This window comes from Takifugu flavidus, chromosome 3 (assembly GCF_003711565.1).
Source record: "Takifugu flavidus isolate HTHZ2018 chromosome 3, ASM371156v2, whole genome shotgun sequence".
NCBI classification, from domain to species: domain Eukaryota; kingdom Metazoa; phylum Chordata; class Actinopteri; order Tetraodontiformes; family Tetraodontidae; genus Takifugu; species Takifugu flavidus.
Genome location: NC_079522.1, coordinates 5,629,924 through 5,649,010, shown reverse-complemented (window position 1 = coordinate 5,649,010; position 19,087 = coordinate 5,629,924). Strand labels below are relative to the sequence as shown.

Sequence of the window (19,087 nt, the reverse complement as noted above, 5' to 3'; positions counted from 1 at the left end):
CATCTATGATCCACTTGTGTGGTAGGGTAGCACCAGGGTTAGCGTAGCCTCAAAAATCAAAGTAACAGTTATCCTTGTTTCTCTTATTATTATTACTTTATTTGATAATTTTATTATTAATAAGAAAATTCCCAGTTTGGGAAGAATAAAGTAAATCGTAACTGCTAAAGGCTACTTTATACTGATTACCTTGCCGTTTTGCCTTAAACATGGTTTGTTTTGCCAGGACTAATATGGTAAACTCTTACCGGTAGATACCCTGAGCCATATCATGTAGCTTTGGATAAAAACAAGTCCATTTATTTACATGGAGCATTTACAAAATACATCTCTTCATTGAATTCAAGTGGTTTGAGAAATGTTGGTTTGTCAGAAAGATAGCAACAGGAGGCCTTTGGATGTTTCCGTGTGAGGACAAGCTGATTTTTCACTCATATGTAGGCACGTGAAGTTGAGACCAATCAGCTCTTTTGGTTTTAGAGCTCCACCATATTAATTGGCCTGACACCTCCATCTTTGCTCACAACCAATGAGCATCTCCTTAATGATTACAAAATGATTTATTTATAAGAAGCAGCATGAGCGGTACTGGTCTTGGTACTCGTATGTGTTGCACATCCCTTATTCTTGTGTGTTCGTAGCAAAAAAGCCTCACGTTTCAAACAGTAACCATACTAAAAGTGACAAACAGATGGCAACAAAATGATTCCTGGTCCACAGCACATTGCATAAGGTAGACAGACGTACAGTATGTGTCCTTATTTATGTTGCCCTGTAAAAGAATAATGCTCTGTTTCATTTAAGGCAGTGAAATGTGCTTTCCCTTGGACATTATAAGTGTGTTAGTCTACCATGATCAAACTATCAATGTGCCTGTAAATGTTATTTATTCCTTTCAATTAACAGCCATTTGAAGGCGTCATAACTTCCACACAGGTCAGTCATTTCGGTCGTGACTAATAGAAAAAGCTGTATATTAAAATATTTACTGAAATAGTATCATAGGTAGAATATCAACATCCCTGTTATCTAAAGGTCAGAGGCATTATTTCTATCAAAAACCTGTTGTGTTTTTTTTAGAAGGATCCATTCTATGTTTACTTATTTACAGCGCTGACCTGTGCTCAGCTGTACAATAATTTACACAACAGTCAAGTTCATGGTCCTGGGTGCGTTTTTAAGTGCGTTTCGTGCCCACTGGTGTCGCTCTCTGAAACCACCTCTGGTGTGTCCGCAGACACAGGAGGCTCAAACGTCTTTGAAAGCATCTCTGAGGCCTCTCAAGACTCAAACTCGCTGTCGCTGCTGACGGAGATGTCGGGGGTGGACGCCCCCGTCTCCCGGTGTTCAGTGTCCTCGCTGTAGTCACTGGCCCCAGGGCTGCCCATGTGGCGAGGGGAGCTAGGCAACATGTGGGCGTGATGGCGGCGCTCCTGACTGGAGCTGTTGGTGGAGTTCTCTGAGGGTGCGAGGGAAGGATCCTGCTGTAGCCTGTGTGGGGAGGAAAACATGAGAGATTTCATGACTTCACGCTTTGTAATTTCTTACTTAATTTAGACCAAAATTAACTGTGATTTTCCTCTTAGTTTTTTAGTCGTGGTGGCGTATGCGGCTTTGACCCGTACCTGTTCTTTGCAGATGCGGCGCGGTCTCTTTGGCGGCGGTTTTTAAACCAGTTGCCCACCTGTGTGGGTGTGAGCCCCGTTGCCTGGGCCAGGTGGCGTTTCCGAGAGGGGTTGGGGTATGGATCTTGGAGGTACCACTCCCTCAACAAACTGCGAGTTCTTTCCTTGGGAACAAATATGCCACATTTAAGCAGTCTTAAATCACTTTTATCCCTTTTTAAACATTTTTATTTTTCAAAAAGTTTTTTATTGTTCAAGTCTTCCCTGAAAGTTGAAAATTTAAATATATTGATGAACGAATGATGTTTTGATAGTTTGGTCTTAAAGCATTTATAATCTTATTACTCTCATATGATGCTCTGTATAATCGTATTAGGCCGGATTTATAAATAGATGATAACAATCAACAGTATAAGTATCCATAATCATCTAAATCCACCAAATGAGATCACAATAAAGGGCTTAAAATGCTGGAGATGCTGCCCCTGCTGCTGGTTTCAGTGTTAAACTTAAAAGCAACGTGTGCCTACCACCACAAGGTGACGTTCACAAACGTAAAACAAGTGCGTAAAAGTATTTTTTTAAATTCTTTTCCAGTTAGGGAAGGACTAAATTCGCAAAATGGACGAAATTATTTTACTCAGTAGTGGTCATATTACTCTTTTTGAGTAAATAAGGCCATAAACCGGCTCCAATAGATCAGCGTTTTTTCCCCAAGCGATGTTAATAAACAGCCGATTAAAAAATATGGGAGTAAAATACATGAATAAAAGTCAAAATAAGAGACAGTTGTGTTCCAGTAACAATCTCGAGAAAGTGCCTTTGGGAAACATGTATCATTTTTATCGTCTGGAGACGCCTAAATTCGCAGAAGTGGTATAAGGATCTGTATTAAATAAAAAGTCGTACACTTCTAAGGAGATTTTCGCGCGAATATTGTGAATGGTGAACGTATCTGATGTCTATAATCTTGCATCAGGTCACCGAAAGTAGTTTATTGGACTTCGAGGCACAGTGGAGGGATCAGCGCCGGGCTGCCCATTATCATCTTAAGAGCTCAAAAACCAGACTGCCTGTGCAACTGTGTCGGGTTAGAAAGCACTTTTCAATGTCAAGTAAAACGTCCTATCGTGATACGGTGTGCTTTTTGGAGACGATGGCTCGGGTTTGGATTAGAAACACAAAGTTATGACGATGCAGAAGGTTCTCGTTACCTTGAAACAGTGCGTTTTCTGCTCGCCGTCCCAAATGGTGCGTGGCAGTGGGAACTTCTTGCGGATCCTGTACTTCTCCACCGGCCCCAGAGGCCTCCCTCGCAGCCTTTCGGCCTCCCTGTAGTGTGCGTCCAACCACAGTTCCTGAAGTTTCGAGTGCGACTCGCGCGTAAACCGGTGCGTCTGGAGGATCTGGTAAAGCGCGTCAAAGTTCCCACCGTGGAAGGCGACCAGCGCTCTCGCTCTCATCACCGATTCGTGTCGGTTCAGCGCCTCCCCGGCCGAGCCCGGGACGGCGGCGGGCAGTGACCAGAGGAACCTGCCCAGGCGCTCGATGTCCCCCGTTTCCTCCAAGTTCTCGCACACGCGGGCGACCTGGTCCGGCGTGAACATCGGCAACGGGAACATCTCGGTTTGTAGGCTTCTGACCCACTGGAAGCGCTCAAGACAGCATGGGACGGTGTATCCGTGCGTGCGTAAATCTCCGTGCGCTTTCTTTAAAAAAACAAAACAAAACAAAACAGATAAAGACAAGTACGTTGACCGCTGCCTCTCTTATGCAAGCCCTTTCCCGGATAAGTTTTACGGAGAAACCGGTGCGTAAAGTTCGATCCAGAGTCGACTCCAAATAAAGAGGACAAGGAGTCAAACTGTATTTATAGCTAGATACAATTAGCATCTCTGTGGTTGTTTTGAGAAGGATTATACGGCCCCAACCATTAGCCTCTTAGTGGGGGGTAGTGTGTATAGAGGTGACTGCCTGATCAGCTTGTTTGGCTTAGCCTTAGGATACATTGACGGTCATGATGATTGCGGCGAGCAAACAAGGAAGGATGGGTGATTTAATAGGTCGGATCTGATGGAGATGGAGGCCTGGAGGGGGAGAAGGGGTGTGTGTGAGGGTGGGGTGAGAGGTTGAAGATGGTCTGCGGAAAATAAGCAACACACATCTGAAGATCTCTGTGGTTATTGGACTTTATCAATCAAACAAACTTTAAAACGAGCCCCGCCGCCACAGAGGTGGTCGCCGGTTGAGTCACGGCGGCCTCAGGGGAGTGCATTCGGGGACCCAACAAAGCTCCAGCCCTCTAATACCATCGTAATTAAAGCAGAAGTCGTTGCACTTGGAGTCCATCCTCCTTCTGACCTCTGGCCGGGTCAAGACATAATGAAACACGTCGGTTCACCAGCGGACTGCAGAGGGGAATTAATGATCCGCTGCACAGTTCAATCCTTCTGATCTTCACGGCTCATTAATCAGCCTTAAGATAATTTTCCTATCAATCAGGTTAAAGGTCCTGATAGCATCTGTCCGGTCTAAACATGCTACTGTACACTTCACTTGCACATCAGGGGTGTGATGGGTGGGTGGGTGGGGGGTTTGTTGCATGTTTGCAAAATTGGCAAATACAACACCAAAAGCAAGAACAGATGGTAGTTTGCAGGATGATAAGTGATGATAAGGTATGATGTATAATGATAGGTGTATTTAGGATTTGCTTAAAGGTCCCAGTCAGGTTACGGATCATCTAAGAGGTAAAATCTCTACAAATCTGTCTAGGATACAGATATGACCCTGCCTGCTCCCCCACCCCCACCCCCCATTTATAGATTTTTTTTGGTGTAATTGTAAAGGGATAAAAACAACCTTTTGGGTACATTTCATTATCATTATCCATTGCTCAACTCTCAAATATCACAGTGGTTGAAGGTGAGATCTGGATCAATTAACAAACCAGTTTATTCCTGGAATCAACGCATCAGTCAACAAGATAACCCTATTAGCATCAACCTGGAGATCCAAATTGGATCCCAGGGTGCTCCTCCAGTGGAGCTGCAGGTGTAGAGCAACTTTATAAGTCGCCGGCTTCCATTTGATACACGTTTGATCCGAAACCTAGACGGAGGTGAGCCGGTGGGTTCGTAGAAAAGGGGTTTAGGAGGTTTAGGTGTAAATTGTGCACAGGCGGAGAGAAATTAGCTAAATTGTTAATCCAAACTATCGACATTTCACACTCTTCGTGCCACTACTCCCCCCCAACACACACACACACATCTTATGAAGGGGTGTGTGTGACATGCACATATAATGGGGAAATCCCCTGGCCCAATCTGTTTAACACTTCCAGAGCAGACTGAACCAAGGACAAGAATAAACAAATAAATAAATCAAGTGGTGATGGGATGAACAGGATAAATTGTGAATTTCAATCGTGTATATGAAGTACATGTTAGAAAAATATGTTTGGAATAATTACGCCGTTTTTCTACTGTTTGTTAGATTATATTTATGGACATTTTTGTCATATTATGCACAATTGTTTGAGGATCCATGTGATGTGTGCACACTTGAATATTACCTTATGGTCAAACATAAAAGTATAATTTATCCTGTCCCAAAACAATGCACAGCTAATTTTGAATAGTGTGGAGATATGCCAACAATCTGGCAAAAATTAAAGAAATTAACTATTTACACAGGAGAAATAACCATAGCTGCACAAAGGTAACTTTAGCTTATCACATGGCTGGTGGAACCCCACTTGGAATAATTAATTAATAGATTAACCATAAGCCTCCTGATTTAAAAAAAAAATGACCTGTTGATTTTGCCAGCAGGCGTATGTGTGAGGAAGGGGGGGGGGGTCTAAACCCACAAGAAGCACAATTAACAAGCAATTGGGAGGAGAAGTAATTAGTATTATCTCCTTATCACCGACAGCCCCTATTCGAGGGAAAAATGGGTTAAAACACACACAAACACACACACACACACACACAGACACACACCCACTCACCCACACACACACACTTGTGTCTGAGCATACACACAGTAAATCCCCCCCAGGCAAATGTGTAAGGGCTAATTACGAGTTCATTTGCAACTCAATAGCAGTATCCTCTCAGACAGGTCTATCCCCCCACCCCCATGAGTCACCCCCTCCCATCACCCCCATGCGCACTTTGTTAGCTTTAACCGGCCCCAGACAAAAAGTGCCCCGGAGAGGGCGAGAGAGGGGCACATTCGCTGACAGAGTAGGCCATGACTTGGTTTGCGGTTTGGTCCCAAACGTCCATTTCCAAGTTCTCCGGGTCGGTCAGAGCGCCTCTTCAAGCTCCTTTACACTTCGGGGTGTGAAGTTAAATACTATCTGGAGATTATTTGCGTAATGAGATGTTCTTTCCCGGTATGATTAACAGGTGGATTTTTGTTCCCCTCCAGCGGGACGAAACCACGCCCAAGGCGATATCATGTTTACTGTTTGGAGGGATCAGATTACCACAGGCTCAGGGCTACCTGGCAAATTCCAATTTAAGGCTTTTTAAAATATAGCTGGGGAAGTCTCGGCTCAGACTGGAGTGTGGGTTTTTTGTCCCTGATTGTGGTCAGAGGGCTTTTATAGCCACGGCTGACTGGGTGACACAGTAGCAAGCCAAGACTTCCGCTGTTGTTTGGAAGGAACGGGTTTTTTGGAGGGATTATCGGTTCTGTTCGCTGTGGTGTGCTGACTTGTCAATAAAGTTTTCATGCTTACTTTAATGGCATCCAAAGGCATTGGTTTATGCAAACCGGTATACAGGCCACCTCGTTTTGAAAACATTAGGGAGTTGACCTTTTAAGGGTTTTTCCAAAGCCCCCCTCTAAGTGTGGCCTGACAACGGCGTAGCGGACGCCCTCAACCGCTTCATTGCAAAATCCTCTTCCACTTCCATCGTATGTAACAGGTGTTACTGGTTGTTTAGAAATCCTGTTGGATTTAAGGTGGGGCTTATTCTTACCTAATGCTATAATGCTCATTAATTCCTGCTTTGGTGACTTACGTCCCCCCCCGATCCTCTCTGTTTAACCTGTCCCATCCACGCCCTGCCGCCCGGCTGTTGCATTCAGGGACACCCTTCTCCATTAGGATGCTCATGGCCGACTCCTATTAGACAGGCTGCATTTGTTTTTGAGAGGGGAATGGCCCTGGGAAGGCAGGAACGTGAGAGCCGGGTGAAGGTTTGTAGTAACCCCACTGATATGCACGATTCTGTCCTGATCCCAGGGATGTGTTGCCATACTTCCACATTCCGAAGTTCATACGAATTCATTTGCTATAAAGTTTAAGTAGATCACAACGACTTCATTTGTGCGAAACCAGTTTAAGGACTGGACAGGAAGGGGTGGGGGCAAAGATCAGATGGTTTTTTTCATGATGACCCCTTTTATGATGCATTTAAGAGGCTCATGAGGGACATTTTCCAAGCCCTCAGTACATTTGATCGACTGGTTGTAGGTTTGACTGGTGATTGCCATGCGGCACTTTTAAATTAATTCCACCACTGACTTTAAAAGTTGTTTACAGCAAAAGCAATAAATTCCTCCCCGAAGCAGTGAAAACAAATATCTGTCCTCCCTTATATTGATTTTTGTCATGTTGTTTTGTCACTGCTAAAATTTAATCTGTGATATAAATCCGGCTTAATCTCCAGCATTCCTTTGAGGAAGGGGTCACCCCCCCCCCCCCCGTACTGAACGTGTATATTAAAAACCATACGTGATTCAAGCGAAATTCCACACAGGCTGTTGCAAACGTGGGATTATGGGCCGAAAATCCATCAGGAACATCTCTGATACCTTTGCACCGCGGAAACCTGGGGGTAATTGTATCATAGCTCTCCTCATCTGGCACTGCACAACCGCGACCCATGAGCCTTGCATTAGTGTATTGATCGAGGCAGAATTAATTCACGCTGCAGTGCACACATGTTTGTGTGCGTTCACTTTCCGGTGACATGAAAACCAGCACGTTGGCGCCCTGGACACATGTATAACACCCCTCTATGATGACTCACCTGGGCCATGTGTGTGTGTGTGTGTGTGTGTGCCTGTCTGTTGTGTGTTTTCCCGCCGGGGCTTATGCGACAGCAGGGGTGGAAGGCTAAGAGGCGTTAGTTTGGTGAGAAGGATTACCTATATCTGTTAGGCCTCCTTTTCTTTCCCCGGGGCCATGTCACGTCTCATTACTGCTGTCGTCCAGGCTGGATAGTCTGGTTTTAGAGGTGTACCTTTAAGATGTGCGCGGCCTGGCCGGCCAACAACACCAGTTTAGAGGCCGAGCGATACGCGTGCGCTTTGAATGGCTTTTGTCTCCTAATGTTTTTTAATCAGGCAAGCTGGTCATTTTCTCCCAAAGTTGGCACGGAAGGCATTCTGGACAATGGGTGACTTTAACTAACTTTAAACTGTGTAGTTTATGAGAAACAATGGCAAATATATGAAGCTCTATGGATTGTTTCCCAGTTTTATTAATTAAATACAAGGTTGGTTTAATTCAGTAGTTGTGGTTTTTCTTATATGCTCTGGCCGGATGGACCGAAATAATTGAGGAAGTCAAGCAAACCTGGATACTGCAAAGAAAATCAAAACAAAACACTATTTTCACCATTTTTCTGACATTTCAGATTAATTAATGAGCTGTTCTCTATTTAAGTTTCTTTAACTTTACTTTATTTATCTAATGCACTATGTTATGCAATAGGGTGTCATTTTGTGACGACCTCTATTGTGGCACCGCTGTTGCTACACAATGAGGTTTTTTTGTGTATTTTCAAAGTGAGACACCCCCGTTAGCAAACTGTTTATTTGGTTAAATCGCTCTAAACCATTTGGACTAATCAGTTGTAAATCCTTCCAGTCAAGTGGCCACTAAAAAAGCCGATATCAAGCTGAGGGACATATAGGCACTCTCTTCCAACCGCTGTCCAACTATAAAGGGGACAAACGGACACTTGTTTTTGTCTGCGGTCCCAAATTCCTTTCATCAGTTCGGGTCATTGACTCCCTAATTTCTCCCTTGCTCACCGACCCAGAAGGACAACGCTGGCGTTTTTGACCCCTTCCGCTGGTCCGTTTTCCTCCCCACCCACTCAGAGGATCTCCACGCTCATCTCGCCCTCCAGCTGGTTCAACCCCCACCCCCCCAACACAATCCAGAAGCCACGGAGCACTGCCGGCCCAGGCAGGGCGGCTAATCTAGATGGCAGGAGGCCTCCCCTCCTGCTAGCATACACAAGAAAGGGCAGCCCTAATTGCTTGTGTCGTAAAGCTCTCTGACCCAGATAAGCCTCCACTCCCCAAAGCTGCCAATGTAAACCCCACTTTACCTCACCAAACCTGGCAGTCTTGATCCTCACAAGACCCCCCCCCCCATCCCAGCCCTCCCAAACATTTCTGCACCTTCTGCCGCATTGTTTATTGCCGAGGTCAAGGGCTAGACTGGGAAAAATTGACCACCGCCGGTTGACATCGTAGCCGTTATTCGCTTGAAGGGGGATGCTAACCCACACACGGACACAGACCACTCGATTCGGGATGCCTAGCGAGAGCTGATCCAAAACCAAAGGGTCCGAGTTGCGTGCCGCCAGGCCCTGGCATGCCGGTCTGTTGCGCGACGGGTAATAGAGGCTTAGTCACAAAAAACCGGCGCACTGGCCTCGGTCAAGTGCGTAATGTTACACGTGCCTCGCATCACCAGACAGATGGCCCTCCAGGGCATTCTCTTCCCCAACTTTCACAGACTATCTTCACCGACGTTTCTAAACTTTGGGCAGGTCTCTTTCATTTGCAGATGGCCGCCACTGAAATATCGCAAACGTGGAAATCTGGCGCCTTATTGAAGCTTCCCTCAAAAGTCGACTTTAATAGAAATGCTAATTAGTTAATAGGAGCTTTTAAGTGGATGCCGTCCTGACTCACCCTGTAATCACCCATCACATGGAATCGGTACAGGGATGCTGTTAAACTGCCATTTTATACCTCCTTACACCAGGTTCATCTCAATGTTTTGGCGAATTCCATGGCTTCCACTAGGTTTTTTATGTTAAATGACTTAAATTTGCAATGTGCATTACTGGCTGCAACAGCTGCTGTTTCTTGTGTGTCCTGATTTACACCCTGTAACTTATACAGATAATGTCAACACTAATTGACAGTAGAAATCCCTGCGGTAAGGATAACTGATTGGATTGGTGTGTCTCCAAGTGCTCAAAGAGCACCCCTGTGACTGATGATGCTTGTCATAGTAGCAACTGAGGCGCAATGAGTATCAGACGTCCTTCATTCATCACCCAGCAGCTTTATTAGCCAACTCCAGTTATGCAAATCAGGCGTTACACGTCGTGAACAAACAATACCGTCAGAATTGTGTGATTTGATAGCATCCTGAAAACAAAAAAGAAACAAACTCATGCTAACAAACATATTTTCTGCAATAAATATATCATAAAACCAACATAAGCAGCAATCACATAGCAACTTAACACTTAAAATATCTAATTTATGAATATTTGCATTGTCACCGGACACACAAAAACAAGATTAAACAAGAATTATTTCTGTCAGAAGTTCATGTTCGAGTGCAAAGATAGTTCCCATAGCTACGAGTCCACGGGATTCGTCTTGTTCATGGTTTACACAGAAATTCTTTAATCAGGTGACCCGTTTGTAATGCTACATTTTGACCTTTGACCCACTGGCTCCATTGTGTAGTAGTGTAATTCCCTTAAAAAAACAGTTTCATCAGTCACTTGTTTCATTTAATGGCCTGTGTGCTTTTGTTTCCCTTCCCTCTGCTGACATACGTGGGGCCAAGTCCACACAGCTCTGGATTTCTGTAATATTTATATAGAAAAAACGGTGTACTGAAAAGCTCAAGCGTTTACTGCCACCTGGTGGCAAAACACAGAATTTACTGGCATCAAAAGCTCGGTCAGGAACCAGGGTGGATTATTTAGACTCGGAGGTAGAAGTTACAGTAAAATATTTGCACCAGCCTGCCTTTACATTATTATCTGCATGGATGGATAGCTTGTTTTAGTCAGCCACACTTCCTTATTTTAAAGTATTCTGGCACATCGCTGAAAGAAATAACACCTTTCTTGCTGTAATAATAAAAACCTACTGGCTTTGATGAGAATTACATTAATGCTGACTATCATAAATACATTTTAGGCAAAAGTGAAACCCCCTCCCTTTCTGGTGGGGGTTATTAGTGGTATTTACTTGTGAATATTATTTTCAAATTCATAAAAAGTTGTTATTGCAGACATGAGTAAAAATACCGAACAACGGACATGATAATCATTCTGTGCCTACTTGACTCCCTGTGATTTCAGCTGGAATCATGGCAACAATAAAGCGGATTTAGCACAAGTGGTGGTTGCGTCACATGTAGAGAACCGAGAAGCAAACCAAGGAAATCGATTCATTCTAACTCCAACTGTATCAAAAGCAATTTGTAAAAGGACGTTTTGAGAAAGGAAATACTGACGGACACTAAATCTGGGCAAAAACAAGTAAGGTGGACGTACGTCATTTGGCACAGTACAAATAGGCAGGATATGTGATTCGGTCCATGTCTCATTTCAGCAGCGTCGGATGGAGGATGGATATTTGGTTTTCAGGCCCTCTTTGAAGCTGCGAAACAAAACCCGGTTGCGTTTGTTCTCCTCGTCCTTCCTGGCATGAAACTCCCCTTGGATTTTGAATCCGCGGTGCACAACGAAGGCTGAGCTCAGAACTGAGAACTTGTACCCGGCCACGAAGAGCTCGCAACTCTGGGAACATGAAAAAGGTGGTTGGAGGCCGCAAATAAAAAGAAAAAACCACGACATGGAGTTTTTACAAATATTTCATAAGAACTGTTTCAGATGCTTAAGTTAAACAAACCTGGCTGATCCGATTGAAGCCGTATTGCTTGAAGTTTTCATCAAAAAGGGGCACGCTGTTGGGCCCGATGTAGAACGGCTCCCAGGGGTCCACCCATGCGATTGTGTAGGCGACTTCAAGAGTGGCCGTCTCCCTAACGTGACTGTTCACCCACCGTGAGTAGTTGGTGGGGGCTTGACAGCGAGGGCACAGTTCTTCGTAAAAGGGCCGGACCTCCCCAACCTGGTAGAGCTGAACCAGCTCCGCCTTGTTGGCTGGGATCTTCCTGGCGTGGCGGATCTCGAAGGCGGGCAGGACAAACACCTCATCGCCGGCTGGCTTGTGCTTCCTGACCATGGCCAGGAACTGCTGGTGAAGGTCAGCGCTTGGCATCATGTCGATGTCGATGACCGAGACGTAGGCGGATTCAGTGCCGCTTCTGGCGACATTACGGAGAAGGTTGTTGGGGTAGGAGACGTTTCCACTGATGTCATAGTTTTTGTACTTATCCCTGTGCTTCTCCAGCCTGAGGAACACAGAGGCGCAGTCCTCCAGCCCAGCAAAATGCTCGCGGTCCTTTTCGGGAAAGCTAGCCGTCTCTCCCGAAAGGCAGACCAAATGGAAGTCCACCAGCGCTTGAATTTGGGGGCAGAAGAAGCTGAGCGCATAGACCAGCGCGGTGGCAAACCTGACATCTTCACCATGTGCAAATATGGCTACGGACAGCGGATTCTGCCACCTTTCCAGGAGAGATTCCAGGTGATGCAGGTTGTTGATGGTCGTGTGTGTCGCTAAGGTCAGGATGTTCGAGCTGGGGTCAGATCCTGGTTTGAGGTTTGTGGTGAAGTCACTTTTGATCAAGCTCTTGTAGACACGGTACTGACCACTGTTGTCAAAGATCCCACCGGTGGACAGGGAATATCTCAGACGCTCTTTCCGCCAGTTTTTCTCGGGGTGCCCATTCGTCTTACCCCCAGACCCTCCAAAGAGCTCTGAGTACCGGTAACGCTGCTGCTTACCGTGAAACTTGGATAAGAAAGACAGGTATAGGAGCTGCAGGAGCGCCACTATCAGTAGAGCACCGAGCACCACTTTGAACGCAGAACATTTCTTGGAGAGATGCATTCCAGAAAAGAAACTAATTAGCTAATTACCATACACGAAGCAGGTGCACGGAAGGTGGCCGATTCTTGTAGAGCAATGCTTCAGCCAATTCCATAGGTTGCGTTACAAGATCGATGCTAACAATGTAGCCGATACGGCGGTAAACATAGCACACATGCACGCATACTTTGCATTAACGCTGCGAGGCTCCGCCTGACTTCAGACCAGTGCGAACTAGCAAGGTAAAATGCTGACTGCAATCCAGTTTCGATTATTTTCACAGAAATATCCAGTTGTCGTCTTCTTTGCTATTGATGCTGCGACGACGGCGCATGTAAATACGTAATAACCGTAACGGCACATATAAAGGCGCAGTGGATTACTAAACATTAAAATTTGTTGCTGTTCCACCGCTATGAAAGAACTTATATAAGAAAGAAATTATATAAACCTATTGTTGGGTTATTCAGAACTGGGTTACACGTTTACGCAGACGTCATCTGTAGCTGAAGATGTTTATGATCCTCTTCAAAGGTGATCTGTTCAATGGACGTAGTCGCCCGACGAGGTGGCCGAGTGGTTAAGGCGATGGACTGCTAATCCATTGTGCTCTGCACGCGTGGGTTCGAATCCCATCCTCGTCGGAGTTCTTTATTACTCTTCTCGACTAATTTCCGATCTTTTGGCTTCTAAACATGTAAACCACGCTCGTATACAAAATAAGTCTTGAATCTTAAAGGATACCAATGTAATCACAAATCTTTTTGGCACATAATATTTGATCTTATGAGATATAAGATTCAATTTTTTGAGATTATATTATCATGAGCTACAGAAGAAGTCTACAAAGTCTTGTGTTATTTGTAATATTCTAATGCAGACAATCTACATTTGTATCAGGAAAGACTGTTTCAAGAACACATAAAATATTGAGATGCCAGACACAATCACAAATGAAGCATTTTAATTCACATCAACAAAAACTTTTATCCTGACAACTATATGTACTGTGCAACAGCAAATATCAGAGCCAGATGGTTTTTATTTATATGCTTGTCAGATATTCAATGTGCACCCATGCACTGCTGACAGTGGTTTAGTTTGCTTCTACAGACTTGTATGGTTATATCCGCCTTTGCTTTAGTAACCACCAAAAACAAACCCAGATCTGTTGTATGAACAAACCTTCTGCTTATTAGAGGATGTTTTAATTTGCAGCATGTTGCACAAAGAGAGGCGGAGCAAAGTTGACAGGAGTAATTTTTGGGTATCCACTTGTTTACAGTATAATCTTGTTCATGAACTTCACAACTCAAATACCTTCCAGGACCCAGGTTTGCAACACAATTAAGGTAGTTCCACCTATTTTAGGACCTTATGCGATTTCACACCTAATCATTTTTTAGTTGTTATTCCAAAATCTCATTTACTCAATAAGTACATGGTGTATATAATTATTTGCAAAACGCGTTCATGTCAACCCCTCAGCGTTTATTAAAGACAATGAAAAAAATTGGCAGTTTTAGACAGTGCAATAATTACTATTCACTGAACACAAACTTGGGTTTATTTCTTACTTATGTCATTGTTTAGAAATACAAAAATAAAAGATTAGCGTCAAAGAAAGGCAAATGCACACAATATTTTTACATGCGCTACCATTGACACAAGTAAGCTGGATTTTAAACTGTCACGTGAAGAGTTCAATTTCTTTATTATAATTGCGAAATAATAAGGCCCTACAGTTTTGTACTATTACAACAACCTATGAGACTAAAACACCAGCTGCGCTTTTAGAACCTTCGCTCTCCCCTGAAGATGATTGGCCTTGTGCCTCTTTTTCCCCTTCTCCCACCAACCGGATGTTGTAACGTTCCCTGTACTCTGTGAGTTCCCGTCCTTTCGCCTGCATCTTTGTATTGAGGGACACAATTACTTTTGACATCTGCAGGGGAGAAGAGAAAGACAAAATAAAATAGTATCCAAGATCACTCTTGTTTAAAATGACTGAAAAATGACCCTGTGTGAATTACATTATGACAAATTTACACAAACGTGTTATCCATTTTTTGTTCCATTCCATTAAAACATTGAAATCAAAACATTCAAAGATACATTAAGTTCTAGTGTCAGTAGTCACCTCCTCTTTGTTATTTTCCAGGGCAGGTAAAACTTCTTTTACAGTTCTCTCCACCAGTATTCCTTCTACTAAACGAAAGCATTTACGTGAAGGATCCACATCTTGTAAGGTGTCAATTACTAGGCTGGAATAAAAGAATATAAAATTATTCACTGCAAAAACGAAAAACCCGACAAATCCATGTATACGTGCGTGGGTTAATCTGTTCTGCAAACCTGTGCTCGTTGATGTTCATCTCCAACTCTGCAACTTTAGAAGCCATACTACGCTGTTCTTGACGCATCCTTTGAAAGGTTGCTACCACCTAACATAATACAGTCACAAAAAGGATTTGTGTAACAGAACCAATGAAATATTTACAAATCAGTTATGTTATAACTTTTACATGTCTAGAGTTGAATTTAGTGAAGTCTCAGACAAATTTAGCACTGCTAAACAGCTATTAATAAGAGATGAGAAATCCTAAGGGATGGGATCAAAACCATGTACAAAAATAGAAATTCAAGCCACTGGGGAAATAACAGCTTTGTAATTACATCAACTGTCTACGGTATAAAGTTGTAATATAATGAATACTAGCCTTGGTGTACTATTATAAGAACTGTGCGTTCTTCAGGGATAAAAATAGTTTCACACTTTTGGGTCGGAAAGTCGGTTGAACCCACCAAGCCTAATAAAGCTCACTTAAATGCACAAGCACGTGGTCAATTACAATGCATATGTATCTAAATAAAAGTTTAATAACACAATAAACTGCAATTATTTTGAAAATCTAGAGCATCTATAGTGGCACATTGTTGAAAAAGGATATGGTAAACGCATCATGACAGGCGAATGATGGCGATCGGGAAGCTAACGCTAGCCTTGGTATCAGATTAAACCACTTTAGCTTCACCCAACAAGGGTGAAACATCGAAAAACAGTTGTGAAGGTTAAAGGATGTATTTCTATAGGTGAAAATACCTGTTCTGCTGACGGAGTGGACTGTTTTCCGCCGCTGCTATTGCTAGATTTGCTACCCGTGCTGCTACTGTTGGCTGCCATCTTGAAATGGGTGTTGCTGTGAAGGACCCCTCAGCTGGATGCCCGAGTAAGTGCCAGAGCGTAAACTCTGCGAGGGTGGGAAGGCAGGTCGACGTCATGCTGTGTAATTAATCATGTTTCTCTCGTAGTGATGTCAAAATTTTGATACCTGTCAGCAACAAAAATTTTGAATTCTCAATGACCGTTATGCCCCGTGGTCTGATCTGCTGAACGCTTTACATTATATTCTACATTTGCTCTTTAGTATTATTGCGCTGCTAGTGCAAATATCACCCAGCAGGTGGAGCTAGTTTGCCCTGATAGTTGCACACTGTTAAGTGAAGAAGAGAAAAGGACTCGGCAAGTTCAATGATCAAGAAGCCTGAGGGTTGTGTGCAGGTAGACATTAGTTCAAACATATTGTAATATGACACGTTGTTTGACATGATTAAGTCATTGATCCCAGTCACGTGCATTTTGGCAACCTCCAGGAAATTTATTGGCCTTTTTCCAGCTTGCAGACAAGGACTTAAACAGATAAATAGGTGAGTAGACTGTTCTACCAGACAACGGTAAAGAAACTTAAATTTAACGGACGTTTCTCCATGTCTTTATATATTTATTGTATGTATTGTCTATTTATCCTTACTGCAGTTATAAATGTCGTTATTGATGGACTATTAAATCTTGTGCACGAAGGATGTCTACATCACAGTGGCCACTGGCTGCTGTGTGTCAAATGACAGCCACCACAGACAAAGCAGCCAACTTGTCTGCCTGTACCCAGCTGGTGGAAGAAGCCAAGGAGCGGGGAGCCGCTATGGTCTTTCTCCCTGAAGGCTTTGACTATATCGGGTCCAGTCGAGAAGAGACACTGTCATTATCTGAGCCCTTGACAGGGGACACAATTACGCAATATTGCCAGCTAGCCAGGTGGGAAAAACAATTTGTCTATTTGTCTTGTGCATAGACCACCATTTATTTAAAAAAAAAAAAGTGTATATATATATTTTCTCTCCATTTTTACTGATATCCTATCATTAATTTAATCGGCACTTGTTTTGGCAGAATATTTTAATCTGCGCTGTTTACAGGAAATTAGGAATTTGGCTGTCTCTGGGAGGGTTTCACGAGCGAGGACACGACTGGGGATCTGACAGACGGATCTATAACAGCCATGTAATCATTGATGAGCAAGGTGCTGCCTGTCCCACGCAAACACACCCACGTTACTTTATTGCGCAGAAATTACTCTTTTACTGACATTCTCATTCCATTCACAGGCAAAACTGTTTCTGTCTACAGGAAGTCCCATTTGTTTGATATGGAGCTGCCTGAAAAAGGTGTTTCTCTTAAAGAAAGTGCCTTCACAATCTCTGGACCATCCCTCGTCGCTCCAGTCCAAACTCCTATTGGCAAGGTGACTTTTTAACTTGTCATAATAATCACATTATAATATGATCCTGACTTGCAAACAACTTAGAATGAGCAGTAGTATCTCCAACTATTTCTGAGCCATGGATAAACAAACTAAACATACAGTGCAAGGTTTAATAAGTGACACAAGGAATGTATTTATTATGAATGTTTAAATAAGTAACCAATGTTAATTGCCAACTAATATTGTTGCCAGGTTGGTTTGGGCATCTGCTATGATCTGAGATTCCCCGAGTTGTCCTTGGCGTTGCAAAAGGATGGGGGTGCCCAGATTCTGACATATCCATCAGCTTTCACTGTAGCAACAGGACGGGCTCACTGGGAGGTGGGAGTTGTTAATGATTGCCAAGGCTGGACTTGAAAAACCAAGAAAAGCAAAATCAAAATATGTTTTTTTGCAGGTGTTGTTACGAGCACGGGCAATTGAGAACCAGTGTTTTGTCCTGGCAGCGGCACAGGTCGGCCAGCACCACGACAAGCGCGCGTCATACGGACACGCGCTGGCGGTGGACCCCTGGGGTGATGTGTTGGCGGACTGTGGAGGGGAGAAGCCAGGTTTGATGCTGGTGGAGCTAAACATGGAGAAGCTCTACAGCACTAGGAAGCACATGCCAGTCCAGCAACACCGCAGGGACACTGTTTTCTATCATAGTCTAGAGCGGACGTGACTGCAAGTCAAAGCAGCAAACTGAACAGAAGATCTTTGGCTAAATAGAGGTTTAATATGGATCAATATGCGATCAAAGCTCCAAGATATGGACTTGGACTCTAATGTATTTAAATTACTCATTCTGATCAATAGATGGTGCTATTTACAACAAAACCAAAACATGAAAGTTGTCATCAGTGTACATATGTATTTGTAAATAGCCCTGCGATTGACTGGAGTCCAGTCCAGGGTGTACCCTGCCTCCGCCCATTGAGCTGGGATAGGCTCCAGTCCCCCCGCGACCCTCAGTGGAGGAACAAGCGGTAGAAAGTGAGTGAGTGAGTGAGTATTTGTAAATCAGTCTGTATTTCGGAATCACCCTGCGGAATTATGTTTAACCTTTATGTCTGTTGTATTTTTTATGCTTAAATTAGATACTGTCTTTCTACTTAACAGACATTTTAAAAGTTTTACATGAATTTACACTTGAACAAAAATAAAATTACACCGGTTGAAACGTACAAAATTCAAATACCTGTCTGTACTAATAAAATACTGTATTTATTATAGCTAATGTCAGTTCTTAATGTAATCGCCTTTGGTTACTGTGTAACTCCTGTTAGTTGATATTTTACAGAGTTAACTGGTTAATGTCAGTGAGAACGTCACATGTTGGATCACATGATTCTGCTTTACTGTCGGATTCAAAACTTGAATCTTGAGCGAGCTTGGATATTATATTATGATGGGTCGGCCCAAAATAGTCGGTTTTCATAGGTCATTAGAAGTAGCCAAAGAAAGTCCAGCAATGCGGTTTGTTTTTCTAAAGTAAAGGACTTGTCATCTCAAAACACAAGTAACAAACATGCAGTGGCACACTAGTAAATATTTTAGATTTTACATATATTGTCATTATTTTGAATGGTTCGCTTCAAGTATGTCTCGAGACTCAATTCAATTTAACTTTATTGAAACAGAGTTTGTTACAACCGTTATTCAGAGCCTGACACTTGCAACCACCGCCACCGTTAAGCAAGTGGTTAAACTTTGTTTAGCAGCAGCATTATGGTGTTGCCTGCAAATGTGCTTTCCTCAAAAAACAAAAGAAAACATTTATTTGGATGTAGTGTTATTGGTAAATCCACAACAGCGTAACACGGTTGTTCTGGTAGCTAATGTTAGCTAAACTTCCCATATGCGACCCCA

General features: G+C 43.3%; 4 protein-coding genes and 1 non-coding gene across 8 annotated transcripts; 2 read left to right on the top strand and 3 right to left on the bottom strand.

The window, feature by feature from the left end:
- Positions 1-278: 278 nt before the first annotated feature.
- On the bottom strand, positions 279-3,603 carry six7 (SIX homeobox 7). Its single transcript, XM_057027204.1, has 3 exons — positions 2,840-3,603; positions 1,626-1,789; positions 279-1,491 (listed from the first exon to the last, which is right to left on the bottom strand). Exons 1-3 carry the CDS (start codon positions 3,245-3,247, stop codon positions 1,281-1,283), a joined length of 783 nt encoding a protein of 260 aa, XP_056883184.1. The 5' UTR covers positions 3,248-3,603; the 3' UTR covers positions 279-1,280.
- Positions 3,604-9,937: 6,334 nt separating this feature from the next.
- Positions 9,938-13,148, bottom strand: b4gat1 (beta-1,4-glucuronyltransferase 1). Its single transcript, XM_057027341.1, has 2 exons — positions 11,550-13,148; positions 9,938-11,437 (listed from the first exon to the last, which is right to left on the bottom strand). The coding sequence occupies exons 1-2, from the start codon at positions 12,651-12,653 to the stop codon at positions 11,246-11,248; spliced, it is 1,296 nt and encodes a 431-aa protein (XP_056883321.1). The 5' UTR covers positions 12,654-13,148; the 3' UTR covers positions 9,938-11,245.
- Positions 13,149-13,194: 46 nt separating this feature from the next.
- Positions 13,195-13,276, top strand: trnas-gcu (transfer RNA serine (anticodon GCU)). The gene has a single exon. It is a non-coding gene; the product is annotated as a tRNA-Ser (tRNA).
- A 303-nt stretch (positions 13,277-13,579) lies between these two features.
- Positions 13,580-15,891, bottom strand: pfdn2 (prefoldin subunit 2). The gene is made up of 4 exons (XM_057027346.1): positions 15,736-15,891; positions 14,988-15,076; positions 14,773-14,896; positions 13,580-14,577 (listed from the first exon to the last, which is right to left on the bottom strand). The coding sequence occupies exons 1-4, from the start codon at positions 15,814-15,816 to the stop codon at positions 14,398-14,400; spliced, it is 474 nt and encodes a 157-aa protein (XP_056883326.1). The 5' UTR covers positions 15,817-15,891; the 3' UTR covers positions 13,580-14,397.
- Positions 15,840-18,450, top strand: nit1 (nitrilase 1). Of its 4 annotated transcripts, none has more exons than XM_057027343.1 (7): positions 15,840-15,862; positions 16,287-16,340; positions 16,495-16,728; positions 16,890-16,993; positions 17,079-17,215; positions 17,429-17,557; positions 17,634-18,450. In XM_057027343.1, the coding sequence occupies exons 1-7, from the start codon at positions 15,855-15,857 to the stop codon at positions 17,898-17,900; spliced, it is 933 nt and encodes a 310-aa protein (XP_056883323.1). In that variant the 5' UTR covers positions 15,840-15,854; the 3' UTR covers positions 17,901-18,450. The 4 variants fall into 4 exon arrangements, with proteins under 4 accessions (XP_056883323.1, XP_056883324.1, XP_056883325.1 ...); XM_057027344.1 differs by lacking the exon at positions 15,840-15,862 and adding an exon at positions 16,042-16,194; XM_057027345.1 differs by lacking the exon at positions 15,840-15,862 and adding an exon at positions 16,042-16,194 and having other exon boundaries at positions 16,450-16,728.
- Positions 18,451-19,087: the final 637 nt, after the last annotated feature.